The sequence below is a fragment of the Emiliania huxleyi genome (genome assembly GCF_000372725.1).
Source record: "Emiliania huxleyi CCMP1516 chromosome Unknown EMIHUscaffold_153, whole genome shotgun sequence".
NCBI classification, from domain to species: Eukaryota; Haptophyta; order Isochrysidales; family Noelaerhabdaceae; genus Emiliania; species Emiliania huxleyi.
This window is the reverse complement of record NW_005201058.1, coordinates 250,967-278,450: the sequence shown is the minus strand read 5'-3', so window position 1 is coordinate 278,450 and position 27,484 is coordinate 250,967. Positions and strand designations below refer to the sequence as shown.

The window sequence follows — 27,484 nt, the reverse complement described above, 5'->3', positions numbered from 1 at the left end:
GGAGCTGCTCGAGGTCTTGCTCCACATCGGTCAGCTCTTTGGCAGCCGCGACCAGCTCCTCCAGCTCCCTGACCTTCGCCGCCTCCCGCTCCAAGGCGGCGGCCAGCCTCTCCTCTTCGGCACGCTGGTGAGCAGCGGCGGCTTGCCGCAGCGCGACGAGGCTGCCCGGCGCGGGGATCATCGCCTGAGTACAACCCGCAAGGGCGACAATCAAGTGCAAGTGCCGAGATCCGCCCCCACCTCTCGCAGACACGTGGCCGTTTTATCGTACAATGGAAGAAACTTGTTGGTCTAAGGTCCTCACTCCTAACATTAAATTTCGGACGTACGTAGACTTGGCCAGACGAGGCACAGGGCAACCCCGTCGACAATTAAGCAAGTGATGCGAGACACACATTGTTCCGCACTCGGCTGTGAATGAAAGCTGCTGGTTGCCGCCGGTTGAGCAGCACCCCATCCCCGTCCACGTTGTCGGTTGCTGCCCCATGTCCCGCACTCGGGGTGTGTGCTTCTATCTAGCCCCGTTCTCGGGAAGGGGGGGGGGGGGGGGGGGCAAATTTCTAAGAATTTTTACATACACTAACTGACACCGCAAACCCTGTCAGCAGTCCACCTTCGTTCGGGTAGCGCACCGTGATCCTCGTCGGCATCCGCGCGGGGGTGCCCTGCTGCCGGGCCTGCGCGGCCCGCCACGTAGGTGCGTTCACAGCGCCAATTTGGCCCGCTCGCTCTTCGGCTCGCTCCGCTCGCCGGTGAGTTGGTTGGTTGCTGGCAGCACCCCAGCACCGGGGGGTCCTGAGAGCTGTTGGTTGCCGCTCGATTCACAGCACAGTGCGGAACAAGGGTTGCAACCTGGTAATAGGACGGCTCGCAGTACCGGGTAGAGACGTGGGCGTTTTTATTTATTTGCCCATTTACGGTTGAGCACTTGAGCACTTGAGCACTTGATAGGGTCGATTCCGCATGGTACGGGACCCCTCCGATCGTCTCTTTACGTTGTGTGTGTGTGTGTGTGTGTGTGTGTGTTATGCTCTGGCGAGATGTGAGGCGCATGCGCCCACCCACCCAGGAGGGAGGGAGGGCGCATGCGTAACGACGCTGCTAGAGCTGCCTTTCGGGGCCCAGAGATAAAACTTCTGGTGCCATGCGTGACCTAGTAGTGTCCGCAGCTATTGGGCGTGTCTCCACGTTGGAGCCAGGTGTGGTGTGGGCGCGAGAATAGCTCCGCCGTTCATGGAGGCAACCGATACGAGTCGACTGGTGTGTGTCGTCGTGGTTTCGTATCAAGAATACTCACTAACACATTTACGGTTGTGCATGTGCATGTGCATGTGTTGTGCATGTGGCGTGGACACGAGAGTAGCTCCGCCGTTGCCTCAAGGCACAGGGGAGGGGCAACCGATGTGTGGAGAAATTTACCTTACCTTACCTTACCTTACCAACCGATGCGAGTCGACTGGCTCCCCGTGACGCCCTACCCTGAAGGGCGGCCTGACGCGCCCACCGACGCCGCGCCGCCCACGCCGGCCCGGCCCGCCTCCGCCTCCTCCGCCTCCCTCCCCGCGACCCTCCCCGCCGCCTCCGCCTCCCCCACCGCCTCCCCCGCCACCGCCTCATATTGGAAGGAGCGTGCAACGAGCGAGCAGAGCGTCGGCAGGGCAAAGAGGAAGGCGAGGGAGCGAGGGATGCCCCCGAGGCAGCTCGCGTCGCCCGTGCGCAAGTACGCGATCGCGTGAATGGAGAAGAGGAGCGCGGCGACGAGGCCCGCGAGCGCCCGCGAGTAAGGCCGCAGGCTGTGCATCAGCCCGCAGCAGACGCCCACCGCCAGCTTGAGCGGCGGCGTGCTCAGCCGGCAGCCCATCTCGAGCTGCACGGCGGCGGTCGGCCTATCAATCATCCGTGCCGCATGGAGCAGCAGCGGTCGCAGGCACCCCGAGAACGCCGTGCGAAATCGCGCCGGTGCGGTTGTGTTTGCCGGTGGGGTTGCGGGGAGGGCGTCGTGCACGCCGAGACTGCCTGGGCTGCGAGGAAGGACGCGAGGAAGGGGAGGAGCGTGTACAGCAAGGAGAATTTGAGCGCGCGCTCGTGGCCCGTCCGGACATGGAGAATGACGCCGTCACATGCCAACGCGCAAGCGCAGTAAACCGCTGCGAGCAGCTTGAGGGAGGGCAGCGGGTGGCAGAGTCCGAAAGCGGCGCCGCACGCTGCACAGGACGTGATTACGCAACCCCAAGCGCCTGCCGCCTTGTCGATTGCGCCCGTCAGCTTGGCCGGCGAGAAGGCCAAGCTTTGAACGATGCGAAGAGTCGAGATGCAAAGGAGCAGCAGCGCCATCGCGCGCGCCACAAAGCGAGGCGAGGCCTGTGCTAGATTAGCGAGGGCCAGCACAGCAAAGCCCGCGGCAGCGAGCAAGCCGGCGGGGTTGATGCTGCGGCCAGACGAGCAGCGAACACCACCAAGAGGGCGAGCGAGAACTGGACCGGTGCGAACGCGCCCAGACGCGCCGAAGACGAGCGCAAGCGCGGAGAGAGCAGCGGCAGCGGTGGCGTGGCTGGTGTCGACTGGAGTGCAGGCGGCGAGGGCGGAGCGTCTTGCCCGAGGCTGCTGTATGAGACAGCCTGGGCAGCCAGAAAGGTCGCGGCGAAGGGGAGGCCGCCGTACAGCATTTCAAAGGAGAGCGTGCGCTCGTCGCCCGTCCGAGCACAGAGGACCAAGGCAACGCGAGTAAGCGCGGGCCCGCAAGCGAAGTATGCCGCTGCGAGCAGCTTGCGGGAGGAAGGGAGGGCGGCGGGCGGCAGCGCGCCGTAGGAGGCGCCGCACCCTGCACAGAGTGAGAGCATGCCCAGCCTCCCTTCGATGAGTTGTCCAGATGGCGGGTCAGCTGTGCCGGCGAGCTTATCAGAACGTGGATGAGACGCAGAGTCGGGGCACAGACGAGCATCATCGTGAGCGCACGCGCGACAATGCGAGGCGAGGCCTGAGCCAAGTTGGCAGCGGCAATCGCTGCGAAGCCCGCAGCAGCAAAGGCAAAGGTTGGGTTGGTGTAGAGCTCGGCCGCGAAGGCGGCGCACACCGCCACCAGGGCGAGCGACACCTGGATGGGTGCCAGCAAGCCCACGCGCGACGGCAGCTGCCACGAGCGCGGAGCAAAGAGCAGCGGCGCCGGCGTGGCAAACGGCGAGGGAGGGAGGGAGCAGCACCGCCGCAGGAACGCAGCCCGTCAGCGAGTGGCAGAGTTGATGCTGAGCTCGGCCAGACAGAACTGGACCGGTGCGAGCGCGCCCAGACGCGCCGAAGACGAGCGCGAGCGCGGAGAGAGCAGCGGCAGCGGTGGCGTGGCTGGTGTCGACTGGAGTGCAGGCGGCGAGGGCGGGCTCGAGGCCGGATGCAGTGGCGCGGCGGCCAAGCTGAGCAGCACTCCTGCCGCCGACGAAGCAGAGGCCTCCTCCTCCACCGCTGCCTCTGCCGCACCCTCCGCCGCAAACCCCTCGACAAGCCCCTCGGCCGCTGCGGTGCGAGCCCGAGGGGTGTCGCGCTCGGGCGGCGGGGGCGGCGAGAGAAGAGACGCAACGGCCGACGGCAGAGCCATCTCGCTCCTGAGCGTGCGGCCGACCGTGAAGGCGACCCAGCCGCCGGAGGTGGACAGCGCGGCGGCCTCGGCCAGGCCGGGCAGCGGGCCCGGAAGCTCGTCCTTGAGGATCACGAGCGTCGGGCCCGGGCAGTCGGACGTCTGGTTCACGACGCGGTGCGCAGGCAAGCGCGAGGACGGGGACGGCTCGTTCCAGAAGCCGCGCCCGTGGCGGTTGGCGATCTCGGAGCCCGCGCCGATGGGCACGCACACCCTCGACGCGGGCACAAACACGCCCTGCTCCCGGCAGCCCCCGCAGAACCTCTCGCGAAAGCTCGACGCCTGCGGAGGCAGCGCCTCGCAGCCCAGCGCGCCGCCCGAGACGACGTCGCCCCAGCACCTCCCCACCAGAGAGGGTCGCCCACGGGGTACTGGGGGAAACCCAGCGGAGAGGTGGCGCCGCATCGCGTCCTCTGTCTGGAAGCTTCTGAAGACGATCCCGTCAACAGTCACTGTTTCGACCGGCGGAAGAGCGAAGGAGCTGGGCGCGTCCGGCGTGCCGCTCTCCGGGCCGGAACCGAACGGCTCGGTGACGGCCTCGCTGCGGGTGCGCTTGCGGGGTGGGGCGGCAGGCTCCGCCGCCGCAGAGCGCGACCCCTCCTCCTCCTGCTCAGCTGCCTCGGTCGCAACGACACGCCGCCATCGCTCCCAGCCGGAGGCGCCGGAGCCCAGCTCGAGATCGCCCTCCGCCCCGACTGGCGTGGTCGGCAGGGTGGGCGGTGTCGGGTGCGTCGAACCCGCCGCCGTACCCTCGGCCCAGAGAAGCCACGCCCTCACACGCTCGGGATCCGCCAACACCTGCTCGGCTGACATCACAGCGGCAAGCCAAGGCACGCGTGTGAGAACCCCGCGGCACAAGTCCAGCTGAAGAGTGTCGCACACCGCTACTCGCAACGTGAAGTTCTGTCGAGCTTGCGTGAGCTCTTGCTCAAAATCGGACAGCGCTCGGGCAGCCGCGTTGAGCTCCGAGGCAGCGGCCCGCTCAGCCTCTGCCCGCGCCAACGCGGCAGCCTCGATGGCTCGCGCGTCGGCAGCCCGCCTCTCCTCATGAGCAGCGGTGGCAGCGCGCAGCGCAGCGAGGCTGCCCTTGGCGGGGATCATTCGAGACCTGCCTGCGATAAGAGAGGTAATGAAGACCTTATCTGATTTTCGGGATGGTCGACGCCACATACATAGGCATCCGCCGTGTTTTGGGGACCCCCCCCCCCTGTGTGTGTGTGTGTGTGTGTGTGTGTGTGTGTGTGTGTGTGTGTGTGTGTGTGTGTGTGTGTGTGTGTGTGTGTGTGTGTGTGTGTGTGTGTGTGTGTGTGTGTGCCCCTTGGGAGGGAGAGAGAGAGAGAGTCGGCTGCTTGGAACATTCGATTTTGTCGATCCTCTCGAGGATTTGTCGTATGTTCACGGGGCGGGTTTCGCGGGAGAGAGAGAGAGTGTGTTTTCGCGGGAGTGACCCAAGGCTCGTGATCCTCAAGGTCGAGCTTCCGAGCCCGCTGCCCGGCCATGCCGAGGCCGCCGCGTGGCTGTTTGGGGCGCTAGGTGAAACTTGCCGTCGCCGAGTTCGTGGTCTTGCAGCCTGCGCCACACGGTGCACACTGCACAAATGTCCACATGTCCAAGTACACGTTCGCTCCGTTTCCGTTCCACCCGGGGACCGTGCCCGGCGAGGGCGTTGAAGGTTCCCGGCGCGCAGTCGGTGGCGTCATCAGAGCCGGTCGGGCAAAACGTGCCGGCCGGACAGGTGATGCAGTCGTCCTTGCTCGTCATGAGGTCGAGCGAGGCGTTGATGCGCGTCCCGGCGGGGCAAGGCAGCGGCGCAGAGGCGCCCTCGGCGCAGTAATGGCCCGGCACGCACGTGGTGCAGTTGGTGGCGCCGCTCGAGTCTTGATATTCGCCGGCAGGGCACTTCTCGCAGATGCTCTGCCCGGCGAGAGCGCTGAAAGTGCCCGGCGAGCACGGCGTCTGCTCAATGGAGCCCGTCACCGCGAAGGAGCCAGGGTCGGCCGGCGTGCAGTCTTCCTGCTCGTCGTTGTCGGTCGCGCCCGAGTAGCTGCCAGCCTCGCACGGCAGCGCCGCCGCCGCGCCAACAGCGCAGTAGCTGCCCGCCTCGCACGGCTTGCACGCCGTCTTGCCGCTCTCGTCCTGGTACGTGCCGCCGGCGCAGGGCGTGCACTCGCCCTGCTTGTACGCGTCCGTGTACGACCCCTTGGCGCACGCCGTCTGCTGCGTGGAGCCGGTGGTGGCGAAGTGGCCCGGCGAGGCGTCGGTGCACTCGCTCGCGGCGGTGAGGTTGGTGGCGGTCGAGTAGCTGCCCGCAACGCACGGCAGCGGCGCCGACGCGCCCTCGGCGCAGTATCGGCCCTTCACGCACGTCTTGCACTCCGTCTTGCCGCTCGCGTCCTGATAGTTGCCCGGAGGGCACCTCTCGCACCTGCTCTGCCCGGCGAGAGCGCTGAAGGTGCCCGGCGCGCAGTCGGTGGCGTCATCAGAGCCGGTCGGGCAAAACGTGCCGGCCGGACAGGTGATGCAGTCGTCCTTGCTCGTCATGAGGTCGAGCGAGGCGTTGATGCGCGTCCCGGCGGGGCAGGGTAGCGGTGCAGAGGCGCCCTCGGCGCAGTAATGGCCCGGCACGCACGTGGTGCAGTTGGTGGCGCCGCTCGAGTCTTGATATTCGCCGGCAGGGCACTTCTCGCAGATGCTCTGCCCGGCGAGAGCGCTGAAAGTGCCCGGCGAGCACGGCGTCTGCTCAATGGAGCCCGTGGGGGCGAAGTGGCCCGGCGAAGCGTCGGTGCACTCGCTCGCGTCGGTGAGGTTGGTGGCGCTCGAGTAGCTGCCAGCCTCGCACGGCAGCGCCGCCGCCGCGCCAACAGCGCAGTAGCTGCCCGCCTCGCACGGCTCGCAAACCGTCTTGCCTTCCTCGTCCTGGTACGTGCCGCCGGCGCAGGGCGTGCACGCGCCCTGCCCGTACGCGTCCGTGTACGACCCCTTGGCGCACGCCGTCTGCTGCGTGGAGCCGGTTGTGGCGAAGTGGCCCGGCGAGGCGTCAGTGCACTCGCTCGCGGCGGTGAGGTTGGTGGCGGTCGAGTAGCTGCCCGCAACGCACGGCAGCGGCGCCGACGCGCCCTCGGCGCAGTAGCTGCCCTCCACGCACGGAAGGCAGCTCGTCGCGTTCGACTCGCCCTGGTACGTCCCGCCCGCACAGCTGGCGCACTCGGAGAGGCCGGCCGTGGCGGCGACGGAGCCCGGCGAGCACTCGGACGGCGGCGCCGCCCCGCCGCCGCACGACGAGCCGGCGGGGCAGGCGAGGCACTCGGGGTCGCCGCTCTGGTCGGACAGCCTCGCATACGTGCCCGCCTCGCACTGCGCGTCCAGCTCGCGCGACGACCCCTGAGGGCAAAACTTGCCAGCAGCGCAGCGGACGCAGGCGGCGGCGGCGGGCTGGTCCTGGAAGTAGCCCTCGGCGCACAGCTCGCACGCGTCGTTGCGGGTGCCGTTGGCGAAGCTGCCCTCGCGGCACGCCGTCTGCTCGGTGGAGCCGGTGGTGGCGAAGTGGCCCGGCGTGGCGTCGGTGCACTCGCTCGCGTCGGTGAGGTTGGTGGCGCTCGAGTAGCTGCCAGCCTCGCACGGCAGCGCCGCCGCCGCGCCAACAGCGCAGTAGCTTCCCGCCTCGCACGGCTCGCAAGCCGTCTTGCCTTCCTCGTCCTGGTACGTGCCGCCGGCGCAGGGCGTGCACGCGCCCTGCCCGTACGCGTCCGTGTACGACCCCTTGGCGCACGCCGTCTGCTGCGTGGAGCCGGTGGTGGCGAAGTGGCCCGGCGAGGCGTCGGTGCACTCGCCCGCGGCGGTGAGGTTGGTGGCGGTCGAGTAGCTGCCCGCAACGCACGGCAGCGGCGCCGACGCGCCCTCGGCGCAGTAGCTGCCCTCCACGCACGGAAGGCAGCTCGTCGCGTTCGACTCGCCCTGGTACGTCCCGCCCGCACAGCTGGCGCACTCGGAGAGGCCGGCCGTGGCGGCGAAAGAGCCCGGCGAGCACTCGGAGGGCGGCGCCGCCCCGCCGCCGCACGACGAGCCGGCGGGGCAGGCGAGGCACTCGGGGTCGCCGCTCTGGTCGGACAGCCTCGCGTACGTGCCCGCCTTGCACTGCGCGTCCAGCTCGCGCGACGAGCCCACCGGGCAAAACTTGCCAGCAGCGCAGCGGACGCAGGCGGCCTTGCCGGTCTCGTTCTGGAAGTAGCCCTTGGGGCACAGCTCGCACGCGTCGTTGCGAATGCCGTTGGCGAAGCTGCCCTCGCGGCACGCCGTCTGCTCGGTGGAGCCGGTGGTGGCGAAGTGGCCCGGCGAGGCGTCGGTGCACTCGCTCGCGTCGGTGAGGTTGGTGGCGCTCGAGTAGCTGCCAGCCTCGCACGGCAGCGCCGCCGCCGCGCCAACAGCGCAGTAGCTGCCCGCCTCGCACGGCTCGCAAACCGTCTTGCCTTCCTCGTCCTGGTACGTGCCGCCGGCGCAGGGCGTGCACGCGCCCTGCCCGTACGCGTCCGTGTACGACCCCTTGGCGCACGCCGTCTGCTGCGTGGAGCCGGTGGTGGCGAAGTGGCCCGGCGAGGCGTCGGTGCACTCGCTCGCGGCGGTGAGGTTGGTGGCGGTCGAGTAGCTGCCCGCAACGCACGGCAGCGGCGCCGACGCGCCCTCGGCGCAGTAGCTGCCCTCCACGCACGGAAGGCAGCTCGTCGCGTTCGACTCGCCCTGGTACGTCCCGCCCGCACAGCTGGCGCACTCGGAGAGGCCAGCCGTGGCGGCGAAAGAGCCCGGCGAGCACTCGGAGGGCGGCGCCGCCCCGCCGCCGCACGACGAGCCGGCGGGGCAAATGAGGCACTCGGGGTCGCCGCTCCGGTCGGTCAGCCTCGCATACGTGCCCGCCTCGCACTGCGCGTCCAGCTCGCGCGACGACCCCTGAGGGCAAAACTTGCCAGCAGCGCAGCGGACGCAGGCGGCGGCGGCGGGCTGGTCCTGGAAGTAGCCCTCGGCGCACAGCTCGCACGCCTCGTTGCGGGTGCCGTTGGCGAAGCTGCCCTCGCGGCACGCCGTCTGCTGCGTCGAGCCCGTGGGGGCGAAGTGGCCCGGCGAAGCGTCGGTGCACTCGCTCGCGTCGGTGAGGTTGGTGGCGCTCGAGTAGCTGCCAGCCTCGCACGGCAGCGCCGCCGCTGCGCCAACAGCGCAGTAGCTTCCCGCCTCGCACGGCTCGCAAACCGTCTTGCCTTCCTCGTCCTGGTACGTGCCGCCGGCGCAGGGCGTGCACGCGCCCTGCCCGTACGCGTCCGTGTACGACCCCTTGGCGCACGCCGTCTGCTGCGTGGAGCCGGTGGTGGCGAAGTGGCCCGGCGAGGCGTCGGTGCACTCGCCCGCGGCGGTGAGGTTGGTGGCGGTCGAGTAGCTGCCCGCAACGCACGGCAGCGGCGCCGACGCGCCCTCGGCGCAGTAGCTGCCCTCCACGCACGGAAGGCAGCCCGTCGCGTTCGACTCGCCCTGGTACGTCCCGCCCGCACAGCTGGCGCACTCGGAGAGGCCGGCCGTGGCGGCGAAAGAGCCCGGCGAGCACTCGGACGGCTGCGCCGCCCCGCCGCCGCACGACGAGCCGGCGGGGCAAATGAGGCACTCGGGGTCGCCGCTCTGGTCGGTCAGCCTCGCATACGTGCCCGCCTCGCACTGCGCGTCCAGCTCGCGCGACGACCCCTGAGGGCAAAACTTGCCAGCAGCGCAGCGGACGCAGGCGGCGGCGGCGGGCTGGTCCTGGAAGTAGCCCTCGGCGCACAGCTCGCACGCCTCGTTGCGGGTGCCGTTGGCGAAGCTGCCCTCGCGGCACGCCGTCTGCTGCGTCGAGCCCGTGGGGGCGAAGTGGCCCGGCGAAGCGTCGGTGCACTCGCTCGCGTCGGTGAGGTTGGTGGCGCTCGAGTAGCTGCCAGCCTCGCACGGCAGCGCCGCCGCCGCGCCAACAGCGCAGTAGCTGCCCGCCTCGCACGGCTCGCAAACCGTCTTGCCTTCCTCGTCCTGGTACGTGCCGCCGGCGCAGGGCGTGCACGCGCCCTGCCCGTACGCGTCCGTGTACGACCCCTTGGCGCACGCCGTCTGCTCGTTGGAGCCCGTGGTGGCGAAGTTGCCCGGCGAGGCGGCGGTGCACTCGCTCGCGGCGGTGAGGTTGGTGGCGGTCGAGTAGCTGCCCGCAACGCACGGCAGCGGCGCCGACGCGCCCTCGGCGCAGTAGCTGCCCTCCACGCACGGAAGGCAGCCCGTCGCGTTCGACTCGCCCTGGTACGTCCCGCCCGCACAGCTGGCGCACTCGGAGAGGCCGGCCGTGGCGGCGAAAGAGCCCGGCGAGCACTCGGACGGCGGCGCCGCCCCGCCGCCGCACGACGAGCCGGCGGGGCAAATGAGGCACTCGGGGTCGCCGCTCTGGTCGGTCAGCCTCGCATACGTGCCCGCCTCGCACTGCGCGTCCAGCTCGCGCGACGACCCCTGAGGGCAAAACTTGCCAGCAGCGCAGCGGACGCAGGCGGCGGCGGCGGGCTGGTCCTGGAAGTAGCCCTCGGCGCACAGCTCGCACGCCTCGTTGCGGGTGCCGTTGGCGAAGCTGCCCTCGCGGCACGCCGTCTGCTGCGTCGAGCCCGTGGGGGCAAAGTGGCCCGGCGAAGCGTCGGTGCACTCGCTCGCGTCGGTGAGGTTGGTGGCGCTCGAGTAGCTGCCAGCCTCGCACGGCAGCGCCGCCGCCGCGCCAACAGCGCAGTAGCTGCCCGCCTCGCACGGCTCGCAAACCGTCTTGCCTTCCTCGTCCTGGTACGTGCCGCCGGCGCAGGGCGTGCACGCGCCCTGCCCGTACGCGTCCGTGTACGACCCCTTGGCGCACGCCGTCTGCTGCGTGGAGCCGGTGGTGGCGAAGTGGCCCGGCGAGGCGTCGGTGCACTCGCTCGCGGCGGTGAGGTTGGTGGCGGTCGAGTAGCTGCCCGCAACGCACGGCAGCGGCGCCGACGCGCCCTCGGCGCAGTAGCTGCCCTCCACGCACGGAAGGCAGCCCGTCGCGTTCGACTCGCCCTGGTACGTCCCGCCCGCACAGCTGGCGCACTCGGAGAGGCCGGCCGTGGCGGCGAAAGAGCCCGGCGAGCACTCGGAGGGCGGCGCCGCCCCGCCGCCGCACGACGAGCCGGCGGGGCAAATGAGGCACTCGGGGTCGCCGCTCTGGTCGGTCAGCCTGGCGTACGTGCCCGCCTCGCACTGCGCGTCCAGCTCGCGCGACGAGCCTTCGGGACAAAACTTGCCCGCAGCGCAGCGGACGCAGGCGGCGGCGGCGGGCTGGTCCTGGAAGTAGCCCTCGGCGCACAGCTCGCAAGCCTCGTTGCGGGTGCCGTTGGCGAAGCTGCCCTCGCGGCACGCCGTCTGCTCGATGGAGCCCGTGGTGGCGAAGTGGCCCGGCGAGGCGTCGGTGCACTCGCCCGCGTCGGTGAGGTTGGTGGCGCGCGAGTAGCTGCCAGCCTCGCACGGCAACGGCCTCGACGCGCCTGGCTCGCAGTAGCTGCCTTGCTCGCACGGCCCGCACGCCGTCTTGCCTTCCTCGTCCTGGTACGTGCCGGCGGCGCAGCGCGTGCACTCGCCCTGCTTGGCCTCGTCCGTGTACGACCCCTTGGCGCACGGCGACTGCTCGGTGGAGCCCGTGGTGGCGAAGTGGCCCGGCGAGGCGGCGGTGCACTCGCTCGCGTCGGCGACGTCCGTGGCGTTGGAAAATGTGCCCTTCTCGCACGGCAGCGGCGCCGACGCACCCTCGGCGCAGTAGCTGCCCTCCAAGCACGGAAGGCAGCTCGTCGCGTTCGACTCGCCCTGGTACGTCCCGCCCGCACAGCTGGCGCACTTGGAGAGGCCGGCCGTGGCGGCGAAAGAGCCCGGAGAGCACTCGGAGGGCGGCGCCGCCCCGCCGCCGCACGACGAGCCGGCGGGGCAGGCGAGGCACTCGGGGTCGCCGCTCTGGTCGGTCAGCCTGGCGTACGTGCCCGCCTCGCACTGCGCGTCCAGCTCGCGCGACGAACCCTCGGGGCAAAACTTGCCAGCCGCGCAGCGGACGCAGGCGGCCTGGCCGGTCTCCCTCTGGAAGTAGCCCTGCGGGCAAACCTGGCAGGCCTGCTCACCCTCCTCAGATGCGAAGCTGCCAGCGCGGCAAGGCACACAGGTAGCGTTTGTTGTCGCTTCGATGTCAGAGCTCGAGGTCCCGACAGGGCAGAGAAGGCACGATCCTATTGAGGTGGATTTGGTTTCCGGATTGTAGCTGCCGGCGGGGCACGCCTGCCGTACCATGCTCCCGTCCACCACCTCGCAGTAGCCGCCCGACTTGCAAACCTCACATTCCGAGCTCCCGGTGTTGGCCGAGTGGGTCCCTGCTGGGCAGGTGGTGCAGCTCGGCTGGCCGTTTTCCGACTGGTATTGCCCACGCGGGCAGTCGAGGCAGTCGTCAGCGCTGGACGCTCCGAACAACGGCATGCGGGTCCCATTGCGACAGGGCACCGGAAGGGCGCTTCCCAACTCACAGAAATGGCCGAGAGGGCAAATACCGCTACATCCAGCGGTCTCAAGGTTTGTGGCGTTGCCGTAGTACCGCTCGGGACAGGCGTTGCAGCCGAGCACGTCGCCCTCGAATGCGCCACGAGTGGGCATCCATTCCCCGAGCTGGCAGGGGAACCAGCTTAGCTGGGAGACGGCCGTGATGGTGATTCCGTCCCCGGCGACGTTGCTCACGAATTGGGAGTCACGAATTGAACCCAGCGAGGAGGCGGAGCCGCTGTAGTAGAATGCCGAGGCTGAGGTTGCCCGGTTTTCACTCACGTTTGACCTCACGAGGGTTGCGATGCTCCTGCTGCTCTCGAACCTCGCTCCTCCGCCGCTGTTCGCAGCCGTGCTGTTGCTCACCGCGCTGTCGGTAAGCGAAAATGCTCCGCTGTCGGCCATGGCGATGCCGCCACCACTGGCGCCGGCGGAGCAGTCTGCAATGCTCGAGCTATCGGTAAGCGCAAGCGCACCGCCCTGCCGAACTGAGATGCCGCCGCCATCGCCCTCAGCGCGGCAGCCAGAGAGGCTCGACCTCTCGAGCTCGACATCTCTGCTGTAAGCCATGGCGATGCCGCCGCCGTGTGCGCCGGCGGAGCAGTCTGTAATGCTCGAGCTAGTAGTAAGCGCAAGCGCGCCGCTCTGCCGGATTGAGATGCCGCCGCCGTTGCCCGCGGCCTGGCAGCCAGAGAGGCTCGACCTCTCGAGCTCGACATCTCCGCTGTCGGCCATGGCGATGCCACCGCCGCCTCCACCGGCCGTGCTGCTGCTCACCGCGCTGTCAGTCAGCGAAAGATTTCCGCTGTCGGCCATGGCGATGCCACCGCCGTTTGCGCCGGCGGAGCAGTCTGCAAGGCTCGAGCTATTTGTAAGTGCAAGAGCGCCGCTCTGCCGTACTGAGATGCCGCCGCCGTCGCTCTCAGCGCAGCAGCTAGAAAGGCTCGACCGGACGAGCTCGACGTCTCTGCTGTAAGCCATGGCGATGCCGCCACCGCCTCCACCGGCCGTGCTGTTGCTCACCGCGCTGTCAGTCAGCGAAAGCGCTCCGCTGTCGGCCATGGCGATGCCACCGCCGTTTGCGCCGGCGGAGCAGTCTGCAAGGCTCGAGCTATTTGTAAGTGCAAGAGCGCCGCTCTGCCGTACTGAGATGCCGCCGCCGTCGCTCTCAGCGCGGCAGCTAGAGAGGCTCGACCGGACGAGCTCGACGTCTCTGCTGTAAGCCATGGCGATGCCGCCGCCGCCTCCACCGGCCGTGCTGTTGCTCACCGCGCTGTCAGTCAGCGAAAGCGCTCCGCTGTCGGCCATGGCGATGCCGCCGCCGTTTGCGCCGGCGGAGCAGTCTGTAATGCTTGAGCTAGTAGTAAGCGCAAGGGAGGGAGGCGGCGACAGGGTCGGCGTGGTGAGGACGAAGACGTAGGCGCACGTCGTCGGCTCGGACGCGGTGAAATGGTTCTCCACGACCGCTCCCGACGTGTCCATGCAGACGGTCAGCTCGGCGCTCCGCGGCGTCCCCGAGCCACACAGGTCACCGTCGGTGAAAGAGACGATGCGCGTGACGGGGTCCACCGCCGCGAAATCGCCAACCTTGTAGTCTTCCGAGAAGCCCGCGTCGTCGCAGGTTGTGAACGGGCTGGCGTCCTGGAGAATGTGCTCACCCGTCTTCAGAAGGTAGCAATGCGACCCGCCCACCGCGTAGAAGCTGTCCGTCACCGTCTCCGGCGCGCTGTGCAACACGCTCCCCGCCGGGCAGCTCGACGGCGGCACCGGTGGCGGCGCGCCGCTCTGCCGGATCGAGATGCCGCCTCCGTCGCCCTCGGCGCGGCAGCCAGAGAGGCTCGATCGGTCGAGCTCGACATCTCCGCTGTCGGCCATGGCGATGCCACCGCCGCCTCCACCGGCCGTGCTGTTGCTCACCGCGCTGTCAGTCAGCGAAAGCGCTCCACTGTCGGCCATGGCGATGCCGCCGCCGTTTGCGCCGGCGGAGCAGTCTGCAATGCTCGAGCCAGTAGTGAGCGCAAGCGCACCGCTCTGCCGGATCGAGATGCCGCCGCCGTCGCTCTCAGCGCGGCAGCCAGAGAGGCTCGACCTCTCGAGGTCGACATCTCCGCTGTTGGCCATGGCGATGCCGCCACCATTTCCACTTATATTCGACCGCACGAGGGTTGCAATGCTCGCGCTGCTCTCGAACTTGAGTCCTCCGCCGGTGAACGCCGCCGTGCTGCTGCTCACCGCGCTGTCAGTCAGCGAAAGATTTCCGCTGTCGGCCATGGCGATGCCACCGCCGTTTGCGCCGGCGGAGCAGTCTGCAATGCTCGAGCTATCTGTAAGTGCAAGCGCACCGCCCTGCCGAACTGAGATGCCGCCGCCGTCGCTCTCAGCGCGGCAGCTAGAAAGGCTCGACCGGACGAGCTCGACGTCTCTGCTGTAAGCCATGGCGATGCCGCCGCCGTCTCCGCCGGAGGCGGAATCCTTGATGCTCGAGTCGGCCAACTTGAGAGAGCCTGCGTAAGACCCTTGAATGGCGCCACCGTCGCCATCTGCATATCCGTTGACGAGCGTTAGTCCTCGGAGGGTGAGACTGCAGCCACCAGAGAGGGAAAAGAGCCGCGACCGACCCTGACCGTCGAGAGTTGCGCCGACTCCGCTGCTGCGAACAACAAGCGTGATATTGCTGCTGCACTCAAGCGATGAGTCGAGCACCTCGGCGGCGCGGCTGGGCGGCGGCAACGGTGGCTGCGGCGGCGGCGGCGGAGACGCGCAAGCCAAGTACGAGATGTACCATCCGGATCCCGTGCCTAGGTCGGGGTCGTTACCGTCGTCCCGGAACTTGTCGGAGCATTCAGACAAAATTGAGTGCGCCTGAACAAAGCACCAAGCTTGCCCACTGCGACTGCCCACTGTTGTGCACGACCCACCGACTGGCTGGCAGCCGTCCGCGGGCGACTCGTTCCAGACGGGGCTGCAACCAGGCGGCTGGGCTGTCCAAGGTATCGAATTCATACACACACACGTTGGCGGTGGCGGCGATGAGTCGAGCACCTCGGAGACGCGGCGGCCGGCGGCGGCGGCGGCGGCGGACGGCGGCGGCGGCGACGGTGAGGCGGTCCCACACAAGCAAACACAGCTGCGGCCACCGCCGCTGTCGCAAGCCCCATTGGCGGTGGCGATCGCATTGAAGAATGACGTGCCCCCGCAGCCTTCGTTGTTCATCCAGCAGCCACGCGGCAGACTTGCGCCGGACAAGGCACCGTACCAATTGCTACTGCCAGCCGAACAGCTGTCTGAACCAGTGACGGAGATAGCACGCTCGCATTCCGCCTGGGTGCTGATGTCCCTGTTGCCGCTGTCGGTGCAGGTGGTCGCCCCGTTGACTTTGCAGAACTCCCTCGCCGGCGGGCTGGGCGGCGGTGGGCTGGGCGGAGGCGAGGGCTGCGGAGGCGACGGTGGCGGAGGAGAGGGCGGCGGAGGCAAGGGGGGCGGCGGGCTGGGCGGCGGTGGGCTGTGCGGTGGCAGTGAGGGCGGCGGCGGCGAGGGTGGTGGACTCGGAGGCGTCAGGGGCGGAGGCTGGGGCGGAGCCCGGGGCGGCGACGGCGGCAGCGGCGGCGGCGAGGGCGGCGGCGGCGAGGGCGGCGGAGATGGCGTGGATCCCAGCATGATGTGGGCGCCAGGAGCGACGAAGATGTGAGCTTCCCGGCCCTCGCTCACAGCTTTGTCAATCAAGGAGCGAAGCTCGTTTTCTGTCGCCGCGGACGCTTCGTTGGGCCGGAGCGGCGGTAATGGTGCGAGCGGTGGGGGCGAGGGCGGCGACGGCGGCGGCGGAGAGGGTGGCGACGGCGGAAACCGCGGTGGAGAGGACGGAGAGGGGGGGGCGAGGGTGAACTTCTCGCTGCCGGAGGATCCGATTTCGAGCGTGAAGTTATAGCCCGCACCCACCCACAGGTTGCCGTTCCAGCCGTCGCCGTACGAGTCGTACATGTTGAGCGTGCACTCGTCGGGCGGCGCGGACAGGTTGCCAGAATAGGGGGCCCCTCCACTGCCAATCAGCACGCCGATGCACGTCAGGTCCCACGAGACCTCCTCCGGCCAGCGGCCGCCACCCACAGTGACCTGGAAGTCGATTGGTGGAGCGGACGGCGGCAGCGGCAGCAGCGGCGGTGAGGCCGGCGGTGACGGCGGTGCGTCGCACGTGCCGCACGTGACTTTCACGTGTTTCCCGCCTGGATTATTCTCTTCGCAGGAGCCGCTGACGCCACCGACGCAGGCGAGGGAGGCGCAGAAGTCGTAGTTGTCACCGACCAGGTAAACGCCACCGTCGGGACAGGTGCAGGTGCCGCCCCAAGCACCGACATCGGGTGCACTCTGCTGGACCTGATTCGAGGTGCATGGCTGCGGCGGTGAAGGTGGCAAAGCCGGAGCCGTCGGCGGCGAGGGCGGCGACAATGGCGGTGGCGTGCAGAAGCGGCTCAAATCACCAAGTTCGCCTTGGTAATAGGTGGGCGCCGCGGTTCCATGGGTGAATGTTTCGTAGTCGAGACGGATGCGGCCGACCGAGCCCGGCCCGCCGTTGTTGTAGCCCTCTCGGTCGGCCTCCCCGTTGTAGTGGTAGTCGTCGCGGCCGCCCAAACCGCCCGCCACCGACACGACTCCTTGGATCTGCAGCGTCGGCGCCACGAGATAGATCGTGCCGCCCGATCCACCGCCTCCGGCGCCCTCCTCGTTGTCGGGGTCGTTGGCGCCGCTGCCCGCACCGCTGCCGCCCTGGAGGCCGCCAGACAGCTCGGCGTCTCCGTAGGCTGGGCCGCCCGGCGGCCTGATGTCAGACCATTGCCCGAAGCCATCGGTACCTGCAGACGCGTGGCCCGCGCCGCCAGCGCCCGGCGGCACGCCAGTTGAAAAGTTGCCTCCCGCCGACGCGCCTGGCCCGCTACCTGGTTTGCCACCTTCGTTCGAGCCCACGCCAGCGCCGCCATCATATCCTCCTGCCACGCCCACGCCGGCCGCGCCGTCGCCAGGGGTGAACCAAGGCGCCGTGAAGCTTTGGCCCGGGCCGCCCGCGTCGCCGCCGTCGCCGCCGTCGGCACGGATGGCGCCACTGGGCCCGACTGAGATCTGCGCCGACACGATCTTGACGGCGCCGCCACCCGCGCCGCCACCCGCCGACATGTGATCGCCGGCCGAGTTGCCACCCTTTCCACCCGACACGTCGATGGTGCCTTGGATGTCGACAAATGTGTCAGCGTAGAGGATCAGCGGCTTGGAGCCGTTGGCGCTAAGGGTCGCGCCGGCGGCAATCAGGATGGAGCTGAAGTATAAGCCGTACGGGTGCTGGTCAGTGTTGAGCGTGGTGTCGGCCGTGACCTCGAGCGTGCCTGTACCGCAATTGCCAAGAGAGGGGGAGGACGGCGGAATTGGAGCTGATGGATTGGCGTGAGCGGCCTGCAGGAAGAAGATGATCACAATGCCAGCTCGGAGAGCGCGTGTGTTGGAGAGGAGGTGCACGGAGCCAGCTGCGTGGCTCCGGCCCTCCATCCTCTCCTTCTTGAGCTGCGGCAGCAGCAACCCGCAGCACGCCGCAAAGAGCAAAGCCAGCATGACCGCACAACGGAAGAGGAACGGCACCGACGTGCAACGACCGCGATCAGCATCGGCTGTCAGATGCGTCGGATGGCCGTGCGCCTTGTCTTCGACACGCGGCGAGTCAGGGCCCTGGAGGATCATGACCTCTGACGCACAGATCGCGCGCACGTTCATCAAAGTGCTGATCTTGTCGACGATGGCGCGCTCGAAGCCGCGCGCGCCGGTCTGGAGCAGCTTCTCGCCCTGCGTAGGCCGAAGCAGCTGCTGCCCGGTGGCCCACGACGTGCCCAGTGCCTCGCCGACGTCGGCGCGGCAGGCGACGGTGGGCTCAGAGAGCCGCTTCTGGCAGGTTGCGACCAGCCCAGAGGGAAGCGCCTTGGGAGACGCGAGCCGACTCGTGTTGCTGCCCTGCACGGCGGACGCCGCACGGGCCGTCGCCGCCCGCGTGCCAGCGGAGTGCGCCGTGGCGCTCGCGTGGACAGTCGCGGTCACGCCCGACGAGGGGTCGATGACCACGTCGCTGTCAGCGCCGGGACTAGAGGTACTGCCCAGTAGGAGGCCGGGTGGGGAGGAGCCGCTCCCACCGTCGGTGCCGACTCGCCCCTTGCTCGCGTGGAGCGGTGCGGCGAGGCCGTGCTCTTCGCCGTTGACTTCAGCCCCGCCGACGGCGAGTTTCGCCTCGATAGCGGCCGTTGAAGGGGCGGTCTCAGCGCCAATGAGCTCGGACGCGCTCGAGGGGTGCGCAAAGGCCTGCACCGTCCGCCCCTTCCGTCCGATGATCGCGCCGTGCGTGCCGGCGCTCTGGAGCGAGCGCTGGGTGCGGCGCGCTGTCGAGAGCGCCGCCTCCGTCGCCTGCCGGCTGCTTGCGCCGCCGCCGCCAGAGCCGCCGCTGCCGCCGCCGGAGCCGCCGCTGCCGCCGCCGCAGCCGCCGCCGGCGCGGCCGCGGCTGAGCCACTGGCTGAGGTCGAACCGGCCGTGATCCGTGTCGCCCGCGATGGGGCCGCTGGCGGTCATGGCCGCCGCCGCGCCACGCTCGTGGGCGAAGGGCAGCACGGCCGCCGTCAGGACGGCGCCCTCCGCCGCGTTCATCTGCGACAGGTCCGCGCAAGCCATGCGCTCAGAGCGCAGCCGTCCCTGCTGCGTCACCGTCACTAAGGTGCTGATCTTGTCGACGATGGCGCGCACGAAGCCGCGCGCGCCGGCCTGGAGCAGCTTCTCGCCCTGCGTAGGCCGAAGCAGCTGCTGCCCGGTGGCCCACGACGTGCCCAGCGCCTCGCCGACGTCGGCGCGGCAGGCGAGGGTGGGCTCAGAGAGCCGCATCCGGCAACTTGAGACCAGCCCAGAGGGAAGCGCCTTGGGAGACGCGAGCCGACTCGTGTTGCTGCCCTGCACGGCGGACGCCGCACGGGCCGTCGCCGCCCGCGTGCCAGCGGAGTGCGCCGTGGCGCTCGCGCGGACAGTCGCGGTCACGCCCGACGAAGGGTCGACCACGTCGCTGTCAGCGCCGGGACTAGAGGTACTGCCCAGTAGGAGGCCGGGTGGGGAGGAGCCACTCCCACCGCCGGTGCCGACGCGCCCCTTGCCCGCGTGGAGCTGTGCGGCGAGGCCATGCTCTTCGCCGTTGTCTTCAGTCCCGCCGACGGCGAGGTTCGCCCCGACAGCGGCCGTTGCAGGGGCGGTCTCAGCGCCAATGAGCTCGGACGCGCTCGAGGGGTGCGCAAAAGCCGGCACCGTCCGCCCCTTCCGTCCGATGATCGCGCCGTGCGTGCCGGCGCTCTGGAGCGAGCGCTGGGTGCGGCGCGCTGTCGAGAGCGTCGCCTCCGTCGCCTGCCGGCTGCTTGCGCCGCCGCCGCCAGAGCCGCCGCTGCCGCCGCCGGAGGCGCCATAGCCACCGCCGCAGCCGCCGGCGCGGCCGCGGCTGAGCCACCGGCTGAGGTCGAACCGGCCGTGATCCGTGTCGCCCGCGATGGGGCCGCTGGCGGTCATGGCCGCCGCCGCGCCACGCTCGTGGGCGAAGGGCAGCACGGCCGCCGTCAGGACGGCGCCCTCCGCCGCGTTCATCTGCGACAGGTCCGCGCAAGCCATGCGCTCAGAGCGTAGCGGGCCCTGCTGCGTCACCGTCACTAAGGTGCTGATCTTGTCGACGATGGCGCGCACGAAGCCGCGCGCGCCGGCCTGGAGCAGCTTCTCGCCCTGCGTAGGCCGAAGCAGCTGCTGCCCGGTGGCCCACGACGTGCCCAGCGCCTCGCCGACGTCGGCGCGGCAGGCGAGGGTGGGCTCAGAGAGCCGCGTCCGGCAACTTGAGACCAGCCCAGAGGGAAGCGCCTTGGGAGACGCGAGCCGACTCGTGTTGCTGCCCTGCACGGCGGACGCCGCGCGGATCGTCGCCGCCCGCGTGCCAGCGGAGTGCGCCGTGGCGCTCGCGCGGACAGTCGCGGTCACGCCCGACAAAGGGTCGGTGACCACATCGCTGTCAGCGCCGGGACTGGAGGTACTGCCCAGTAGGAGGCCGGGTGGGGAGGAGCCACTCCCACCGCCGGTGCCGACGCGCCCCTTGCCCGCGTGGAGCTGTGCGGCGAGGCCATGCTCTTCGCCGTTGACTTCAGCCCCGCCGACGGCGAGGTTCGCCCCGACAGCGGCCGTTGCAGGGGCGGTCTCAGCGCCAATGAGCTCAGACGCGCTCGAGGGGTGCGCAAAAGCCGGCACCGTCCGCCCCTTCCGTCCGATGATCGCGCCGTGCGTGCCGGCGCTCTGGAGCGAGCGCTGGGTGCGGCGCGCTGTCGAGAGCGTCGCCTCCGTCGCCTGCCGGCTGCTTGCGCCGCCGCCGCCAGAGCCGCCGCTGCCGCCGCCGGAGGCGCCATAGCCACCGCCGCAGCCGCCGGCGCGGCCGCGGCTGAGCCACCGGCTGAGGTCGAACCGGCCGTGATCCGTGTCGCCCGCGATGGGGCCGCTGGCGGTCGCCGCGTTCATCTGCGACAGGTCCGCGCAAGCCATGCGCTCAGAGCGCAGCCGTCCCTGCTGCGTCACCGTCACTAAGGTGCTGATCTTGTCGACGATGGCGCGCACGAAGCCGCGCGCGCCGGCCTGGAGCAGCTTCTCGCCCTGCGTAGGCCGAAGCAGCTGCTGCCCGGTGGCCCACGACGTGCCCAGCGCCTCGCCGACGTCGGCGCGGCAGGCGAGGGTGGGCTCAGAGAGCCGCATCCGGCAACTTGAGACCAGCCCAGAGGGAAGCGCCTTGGGAGACGCGAGCCGACTCGTGTTGCTGCCCTGCACGGCGGACGCCGCACGGGCCGTCGCCGCCCGCGTGCCAGCGGAGTGCGCCGTGGCGCTCGCGCGGACAGTCGCGGTCACGCCCGACGAAGGGTCGACCACGTCGCTGTCAGCGCCGGGACTAGAGGTACTGCCCAGTAGGAGGCCGGGTGGGGAGGAGCCACTCCCACCGTCGGTGCCGACTCGCCCCTTGCTCGCGTGGAGCGGTGCGGCGAGGCCATGCTCTTCGCCGTTGTCTTCAGTCCCGCCGACGGCGAGGTTCGCCCCGACAGCGGCCGTTGAAGGGGCGGTCTCAGCGCCAATGAGCTCGGACGCGCTCGAGGGGTGCGCAAAGGCCTGCACCGTCCGCCCCTTCCGTCCGATGATCGCGCCGTGCGTGCCGGCGCTCTGGAGCGAGCGCTGGGTGCGGCGCGCTGTCGAGAGCGCCGCCTCCGTCGCCTGCCGGCTGCTTGCGCCGCCGCCGCCAGAGCCGCCGCTGCCGCCGCCGGAGGCGCCATAGCCACCGCCGCAGCCGCCGGCGCGGCCGCGGCTGAGCCACCGGCTGAGGTCGAACCGGCCGTGATCCGTGTCGCCCGCGATGGGGCCGCTGGCGGTCATGGCCGCCGCCGCGCCACGCTCGTGGGCGAAGGGCAGCACGGCCGCCGTCAGGACGGCGCCCTCCGCCGCGTTCATCTGCGACAGGTCCGCGCAAGCCATGCGCTCAGAGCGCAGCCGTCCCTGCTGCGTCACCGTCACTAAGGTGCTGATCTTGTCGACGATGGCGCGCACGAAGCCGCGCGCGCCGGCCTGGAGCAGCTTCTCGCCCTGCGTAGGCCGAAGCAGCTGCTGCCCGGTGGCCCACGACGTGCCCAGCGCCTCGCCGACGTCGGCGCGGCACGGGAGGGTGGGCTCAGAGAGCCGCATCCGGCAACTTGAGACCAGCCCAGAGGGAAGCGCCTTGGGAGACGCGAGCCGACTCGCGTTGCTGCCCTGCACGGCGGACGCCGCACGGGCCGTCGCCGCCCGCGTGCCAGTGGGGTGCGCCGTGGCGCTCGCGCGGACAGTCGCGGTCACGCCCGACGAAGGGTCGGCGAACACGTCGCTGTCAGCGCCGGGACTAGAGGTACTGCCCAGTAGGAGGCCGGGTGGGGAGGAGCCACTCCCACCGTCGGTGCCGACGCGCCCCTTGCCCGCGTGGAGCTGTGCGGCGAGGCCGTGCTCTTCGCCGTTGTCTTCAGTCCCGCCGACGGCGAGGTTCGCCCCGACAGCGGCCGTTGAAGGGGCGGTCTCAGCGCCAATGAGCTCGGACGCGCTCGAGGGGTGCGCAAAGGCCTGCACCGTCCGCCCCTTCCGTCCGATGATCGCGCCGTGCGTGCCGGCGCTCTGGAGCGAGCGCTGGGTGCGGCGCGCTGTCGAGAGCGCCGCCTCCGTCGCCTGCCGGCTGCTTGCGCCGCCGCCGCCAGAGCCGCCGCTGCCGCCGCCGGAGCCGCCATAGCCACCGCCGCAGCCGCCGGCGCGGCCGCCGCTGAGCCACCGGCTGAGGTCGAACCGGCCGTGATCCGTGTCGCCCGCGATGGGGGGGCTGGCGGTCATGGCCGCCGCCGCGCCACGCTCGTGGGCGAAGGGCAGCACGGCCGCCGTCAGGACGGCGCCCTCCGCCGCGTTCATCTGCGACAGGTCCGCGCAAGCCATGCGCTCAGAGCGTAGCCGGCCCTGCTGCGTCACCGCCACTAAGGTGCTGATCTTGTCGACGATGGCGCGCACGAAGCCGCGCGCGCCGGCCTGGAGCAGCTTCTCGCCCTGCGTAGGCCGAAGCAGCTGCTGCCCGGTGGCCCACGACGTGCCCAGCGCCTCGCCGACGTCGGCGCGGCAGGCGAGGGTGGGCTCTGAGAGCCGCATCCGGCAACTTGAGACCAGCCCAGAGGGAAGCGCCTTGGGAGACGCGAGCCGACTCGTGTTGCTGCCCTGCACGGCGGACGCCGCGCGGAGCGTCGCCGCCCGCGTGCCAGCGGAGTGCGCCGTGGCGCTCGCGCGGACAGTCGCGGTCACGCCCGACGAAGGGTCGGTGACCACATCGCTGTCAGCGCCGGGACTGGAGGTACTGCCCAGTAGGAGGCCGGGTGGGGAGGAGCCACTCCCACCGCCGGTGCCGACGCGCCCCTTGCCCGCGTGGAGCTGTGCAGCGAGGCCATGCTCTTCGCCGTTGTCATCAGCCCAGCCGACGGCGAGGTTCGCCCCGACAGCGGCCGTTGGAGGGGCGGTCTCAGCGCCAATGAGCTCGGACGCGCTCGAGGGGTGCGCAAAGGCCTGCACCGTCCGCCCCTTCCGTCCGATGATCGCGCCGTGCGTGCCGGCGCTCTGGAGCGAGCGCTGGGTGCGGCGCGCTGTCGAGAGCGCCGTCTCCGTCGCCTGCCGGCTGCTTGCGCCGCCGCCGCCAGAGCCGCCGCTGCCGCCGCCGGAGGCGCCATAGCCACCGCCGCAGCCGCCGGCACGGCCACCGCTGAGCCACTGGCTGAGGTCGAACCGGCCGTGATCCGTGTCGCCCGCGATGGGGCCGCTGGCGGTCATGGCCGCCGCCGCGCCACACTCGTGGGCGAAGGGCAGCACGGCCGCCGTCAGGACGGCGCCCTCCGCCGCGTTCGTCTGCGACAGGTCCGCGCAAGCCATGCGCTCAGAGCGTAGCGGGCCCTGCTGCGTCACCGCCACTAAGGTGCTGATCTTGTCGACGATGGCGCGCACGAAGCCGCGCGCGCCGGCCTGGAGCAGCTTCTCGCCCTGCGTAGGCCGAAGCAGCTGCTGCCCGGCGGCCCACGACGTGCCCAGCGCCTCGCCGACGTCGGCGCGGCAGCGGAGGGTGGGCTCAGAGAGCCGCATCCGGCAACTTGAGACCAGCCCAGAGGGAAGCGCCTTGGGAGACGCGAGCCGACTCGTGTTGCTGCCCTGCACGGCGGACGCCGCGCGGAGCGTCGCCGCCCGCGTGCCAGCGGAGTGCGCCGTGGCGCTCGCGCGGACAGTCGCGGTCACGCCCGACAAAGGGTCGGTGACCACATCGCTGTCAGCGCCGGGACTGGAGGTACTGCCCAGTAGGAGGCCGGGTGGGGAGGAGCCACTCCCACCGCCGGTGCCGACGCGCCCCTTGCCCGCGTGGAGCTGTGCGGCGAGGCCATGCTCTTCGCCGTTGACTTCAGCCCCGCCGACGGCGAGATTCGCCCCGACAGCGGCCGTTGCAGGGGCGGTCTCAGCGCCAATGAGCTCAGACGCGCTCGAGGGGTGCGCAAAGGCCTGCACCGTCCGCCCCTTCCGTCCGATGATCGCGCCGTGCGTGCCGGCGCTCTGGAGCGAGCGCTGGGTGCGGCGCGCTGTCGAGAGCGCCGCCTCCGTCGCCTGCCGGCTGCTTGCGCCGCCGCCGCCAGAGCCGCCGCTGCCGCCGCCGGAGGCGCCATAGCCACCGCCGCAGCCGCCGGCGCGGCCGCGGCTGAGCCACCGGCTGAGGTCGAACCGGCCGTGATCCGTGTCGCCCGCGATGGGGCCGCTGGCGGTCATGGCCGCCGCCGCGCCACGCTCGTGGGCGAAGGGCAGCACGGCCGCCGTCAGGACGGCGCCCTCCGCCGCGTTCATCTGCGACAGGTCCGCGCAAGCCATGCGCTCAGAGCGCAGCCGTCCCTGCTGCGTCACCGTCACTAAGGTGCTGATCTTGTCGACGATGGCGCGCACGAAGCCGCGCGCGCCGGCCTGGAGCAGCTTCTCGCCCTGCGTAGGCCGAAGCAGCTGCTGCCCGGTGGCCCACGACGTGCCCAGCGCCTCGCCGACGTCGGCGCGGCACGGGAGGGTGGGCTCAGAGAGCCGCATCCGGCAACTTGAGACCAGCCCAGAGGGAAGCGCCTTGGGAGACGCGAGCCGACTCGCGTTGCTGCCCTGCACGGCGGACGCCGCACGGGCCGTCGCCGCCCGCGTGCCAGTGGGGTGCGCCGTGGCGCTCGCGGGGACAGTCGCGGTCACGCCCGACGAAGGGTCGGCGACCACGTCGCTGTCAGCGCCGGGACTAGAGGTACTGCCCAGTAGGAGGCCGGGTGGGGAGGAGCCGCTCCCACCGCCGGTGCCGACGCGCCCCTTGCCCGCGTGGAGCTGTGCGGCGAGGCCGTGCTCTTCGCCGTTGTCTTCAGCCCCGCCGACGGCGAGGTTCGCCTCGACAGCGGCCGTTGAAGGGGCGGTCTCAGCGCCAATGAGCTCGGACGCGCTCGAGGGGTGCGCAAAGGCCTGCACCGTCCGCCCCTTCCGTCCGATGATCGCGCCGTGCGTGCCGGCGCTCTGGAGCGAGCGCTGGGTGCGGCGCGCTGTCGAGACCGCCGCCTCCGTCGCCTGCCGGCTGCTTGCGCCGCCGCCGCCAGAGCCGCCGCTGCCGCCGCCGGAGCCGCCATAGCCGCCGCCGCAACCGCCGCCGGCGCGGCCGCGGCTGAGCCACTGGCTGAGGTCCCGGCCGTGATCCGTGTCGCCCGCGATGGGGCCGCTGGCGGTCATGGCCGCCGCCGCGCCACGCTCGTGGGCGAAGGGCAGCACGGCCGCCGTCAGGACGGCGCCCTCCGCCGCCTTCTCCTGCGACAGGTCCGCGCAAGCCATGCGCTCAGAGCGTAGCCGGCCCTGCTGCGTCACCGTCACTAAGGTGCTGATCTTGTCGACGATGGCGCGCACGAAGCCGCGCGCGCCGGCCTGGAGCAGCTTCTCGCCTTGCGTAGGCCGAAGCAGCTGCTGCCCGGTGGCCCACGACGTGCCCAGCGCCTCGCCGACGTCGGCACGGCAGGCGAGGGTGGGCTCAGAGAGCCGCATCCGGCAACTTGAGACCAGCCCAGAGGGAAGCGCCTTGGGAGACGCGAGCCGACTCGCGTTGCTGTCCTGCACGGCGGACGCCGCGCGGAGCGTCGCCGCCCGCGTGCCAGCGGAGTGCGCCGTGGCGCTCGCGCGGACAGTCGCGGTCACGCCCGACAAAGGGTCGGCGACCACATCGCTGTCAGCGCCGGGACTAGAGGTACTGCCCAGTAGGAGGCCGGGTGGGGAGGAGCCACTCCCACCGCCGGTGCCGACGCGCCCCTTGCCCGCGTGGAGCTGTGCAGCGAGGCCATGCTCTTCGCCGTTGTCTTCAGTCCCGCCGACGGCGAGGTTCGCCCCGACAGCGGCCGTTGAAGGGGCGGTCTCAGCGCCAATGAGCTCGGACGCGCTCGAGGGGTGCGCAAAGGCCTGCACCGTCCGCCCCTTCCGTCCGATGATCGCGCCGTGCGTGCCGGCGCTCTGGAGCGAGCGCTGGGTGCGGCGCGCTGTCGAGAGCGCCGTCTCCGTCGCCTGCCGGCTGCTTGCGCCGCCGCCGCCAGAGCCGCCGCTGCCGCCGCCGGAGGCGCCATAGCCACCGCTGCAGCCGCCGGCGCGGCCGCGGCTGAGCCACTGGCTGAGGTCGAACCGGCCGTGATCCGTGTCGCCCGCGATGGGGCCGCTGGCGGTCATGGCCGCCGCCGCGCCACGCTCGTGGGCGAAGGGCAGCACGGCCGCCGTCAGGACGGCGCCCTCCGCCGCGTTCATCTGCGACAGGTCCGCGCAAGCCATGCGCTCAGAGCGTAGCGGGCCCTGCTGCGTCACCGCCACTAAGGTGCTGATCTTGTCGACGATGGCGCGCACGAAGCCGCGCGCGCCGGCCTGGAGCAGCTTCCGCTCCTGCGTAGGCTGAAGCAGCTGCTGCCCGGTGGCCCACGACGTGCCCAGCGCCTCGCCGACGTCGGCGCGGCACGGGAGGGTGGGCTCAGAGAGCCGCATCCGGCAACTTGAGACCAGCCCAGAGGGAAGCGCCTTGGGAGACGCGAGCCGACTCGCGTTGCTGCCCTGCTCGGCGGACGCCGCGCGGATCGTCGCCGCCCGCGTGCCAGCGGAGTGCGCCGTGGCGCTCGCGCGGACAGCCGCGGTCACGCCCGACGAAGGGTCGACCACGTCGCTGTCAGCGCCGGGACTAGAGGTACTGCCCAGTAGGAGGCCGGGTGGGGAGGAGCCACTCCCACCGCCGGTGCCGACGCGCCCCTTGCCCGCGTGGAGCTGTGCGGCGAGGCCATGCTCTTCGCCGTTGTCTTCAGTCCCGCCGACGGCGAGGTTCGCCCCGACAGCGGCCGTTGAAGGGGCGGTCTCAGCGCCAATGAGCTCGGACGCGCTCGAGGGGTGCGCAAAGGCCTGCACCGTCCGCCCCTTCCGTCCGATGATCGCGCCGTGCGTGCCGGCGCTCTGGAGCGAGCGCTGGGTGCGGCGCGCTGTCGAGAGCGCCGTCTCCGTCGCCTGCCGGCTGGTTGGCGCGCCCCCCCCAGAAGCCTCCGCTGCCACCGCCTGAAGGCGCCATATCCACCGCGCCATCCCCCCGGGGCGGCCCGCGGTTTACCCCCCCGTTTGAAGGTCAAACCGGCCCGTGTATCGTTGCCCCCCGCTAAAGTG

General features: G+C 70.8%; 1 protein-coding gene across 1 annotated transcript in view; it reads right to left on the bottom strand.

Annotated features, from left to right (window-relative positions):
* Window positions 1-1,474: 1,474 nt before the first annotated feature.
* EMIHUDRAFT_111551 (putative membrane protein) overlaps window positions 1,475-27,484 on the bottom strand; it is a gene marked incomplete at both ends in the record, with an annotated part of 26,789 nt that continues 779 nt past the window's right edge. The window contains 5 exons of the mRNA XM_005786247.1: window positions 1,475-2,016; window positions 2,956-3,094; window positions 3,455-4,736; window positions 13,623-13,837; window positions 15,905-27,338. Of these exons, the coding sequence (XP_005786304.1) occupies window positions 1,475-2,016; window positions 2,956-3,094; window positions 3,455-4,736; window positions 13,623-13,837; window positions 15,905-27,338 (13,612 nt within the window). The remainder of the gene's footprint in view (window positions 2,017-2,955; window positions 3,095-3,454; window positions 4,737-13,622; window positions 13,838-15,904; window positions 27,339-27,484) is intronic.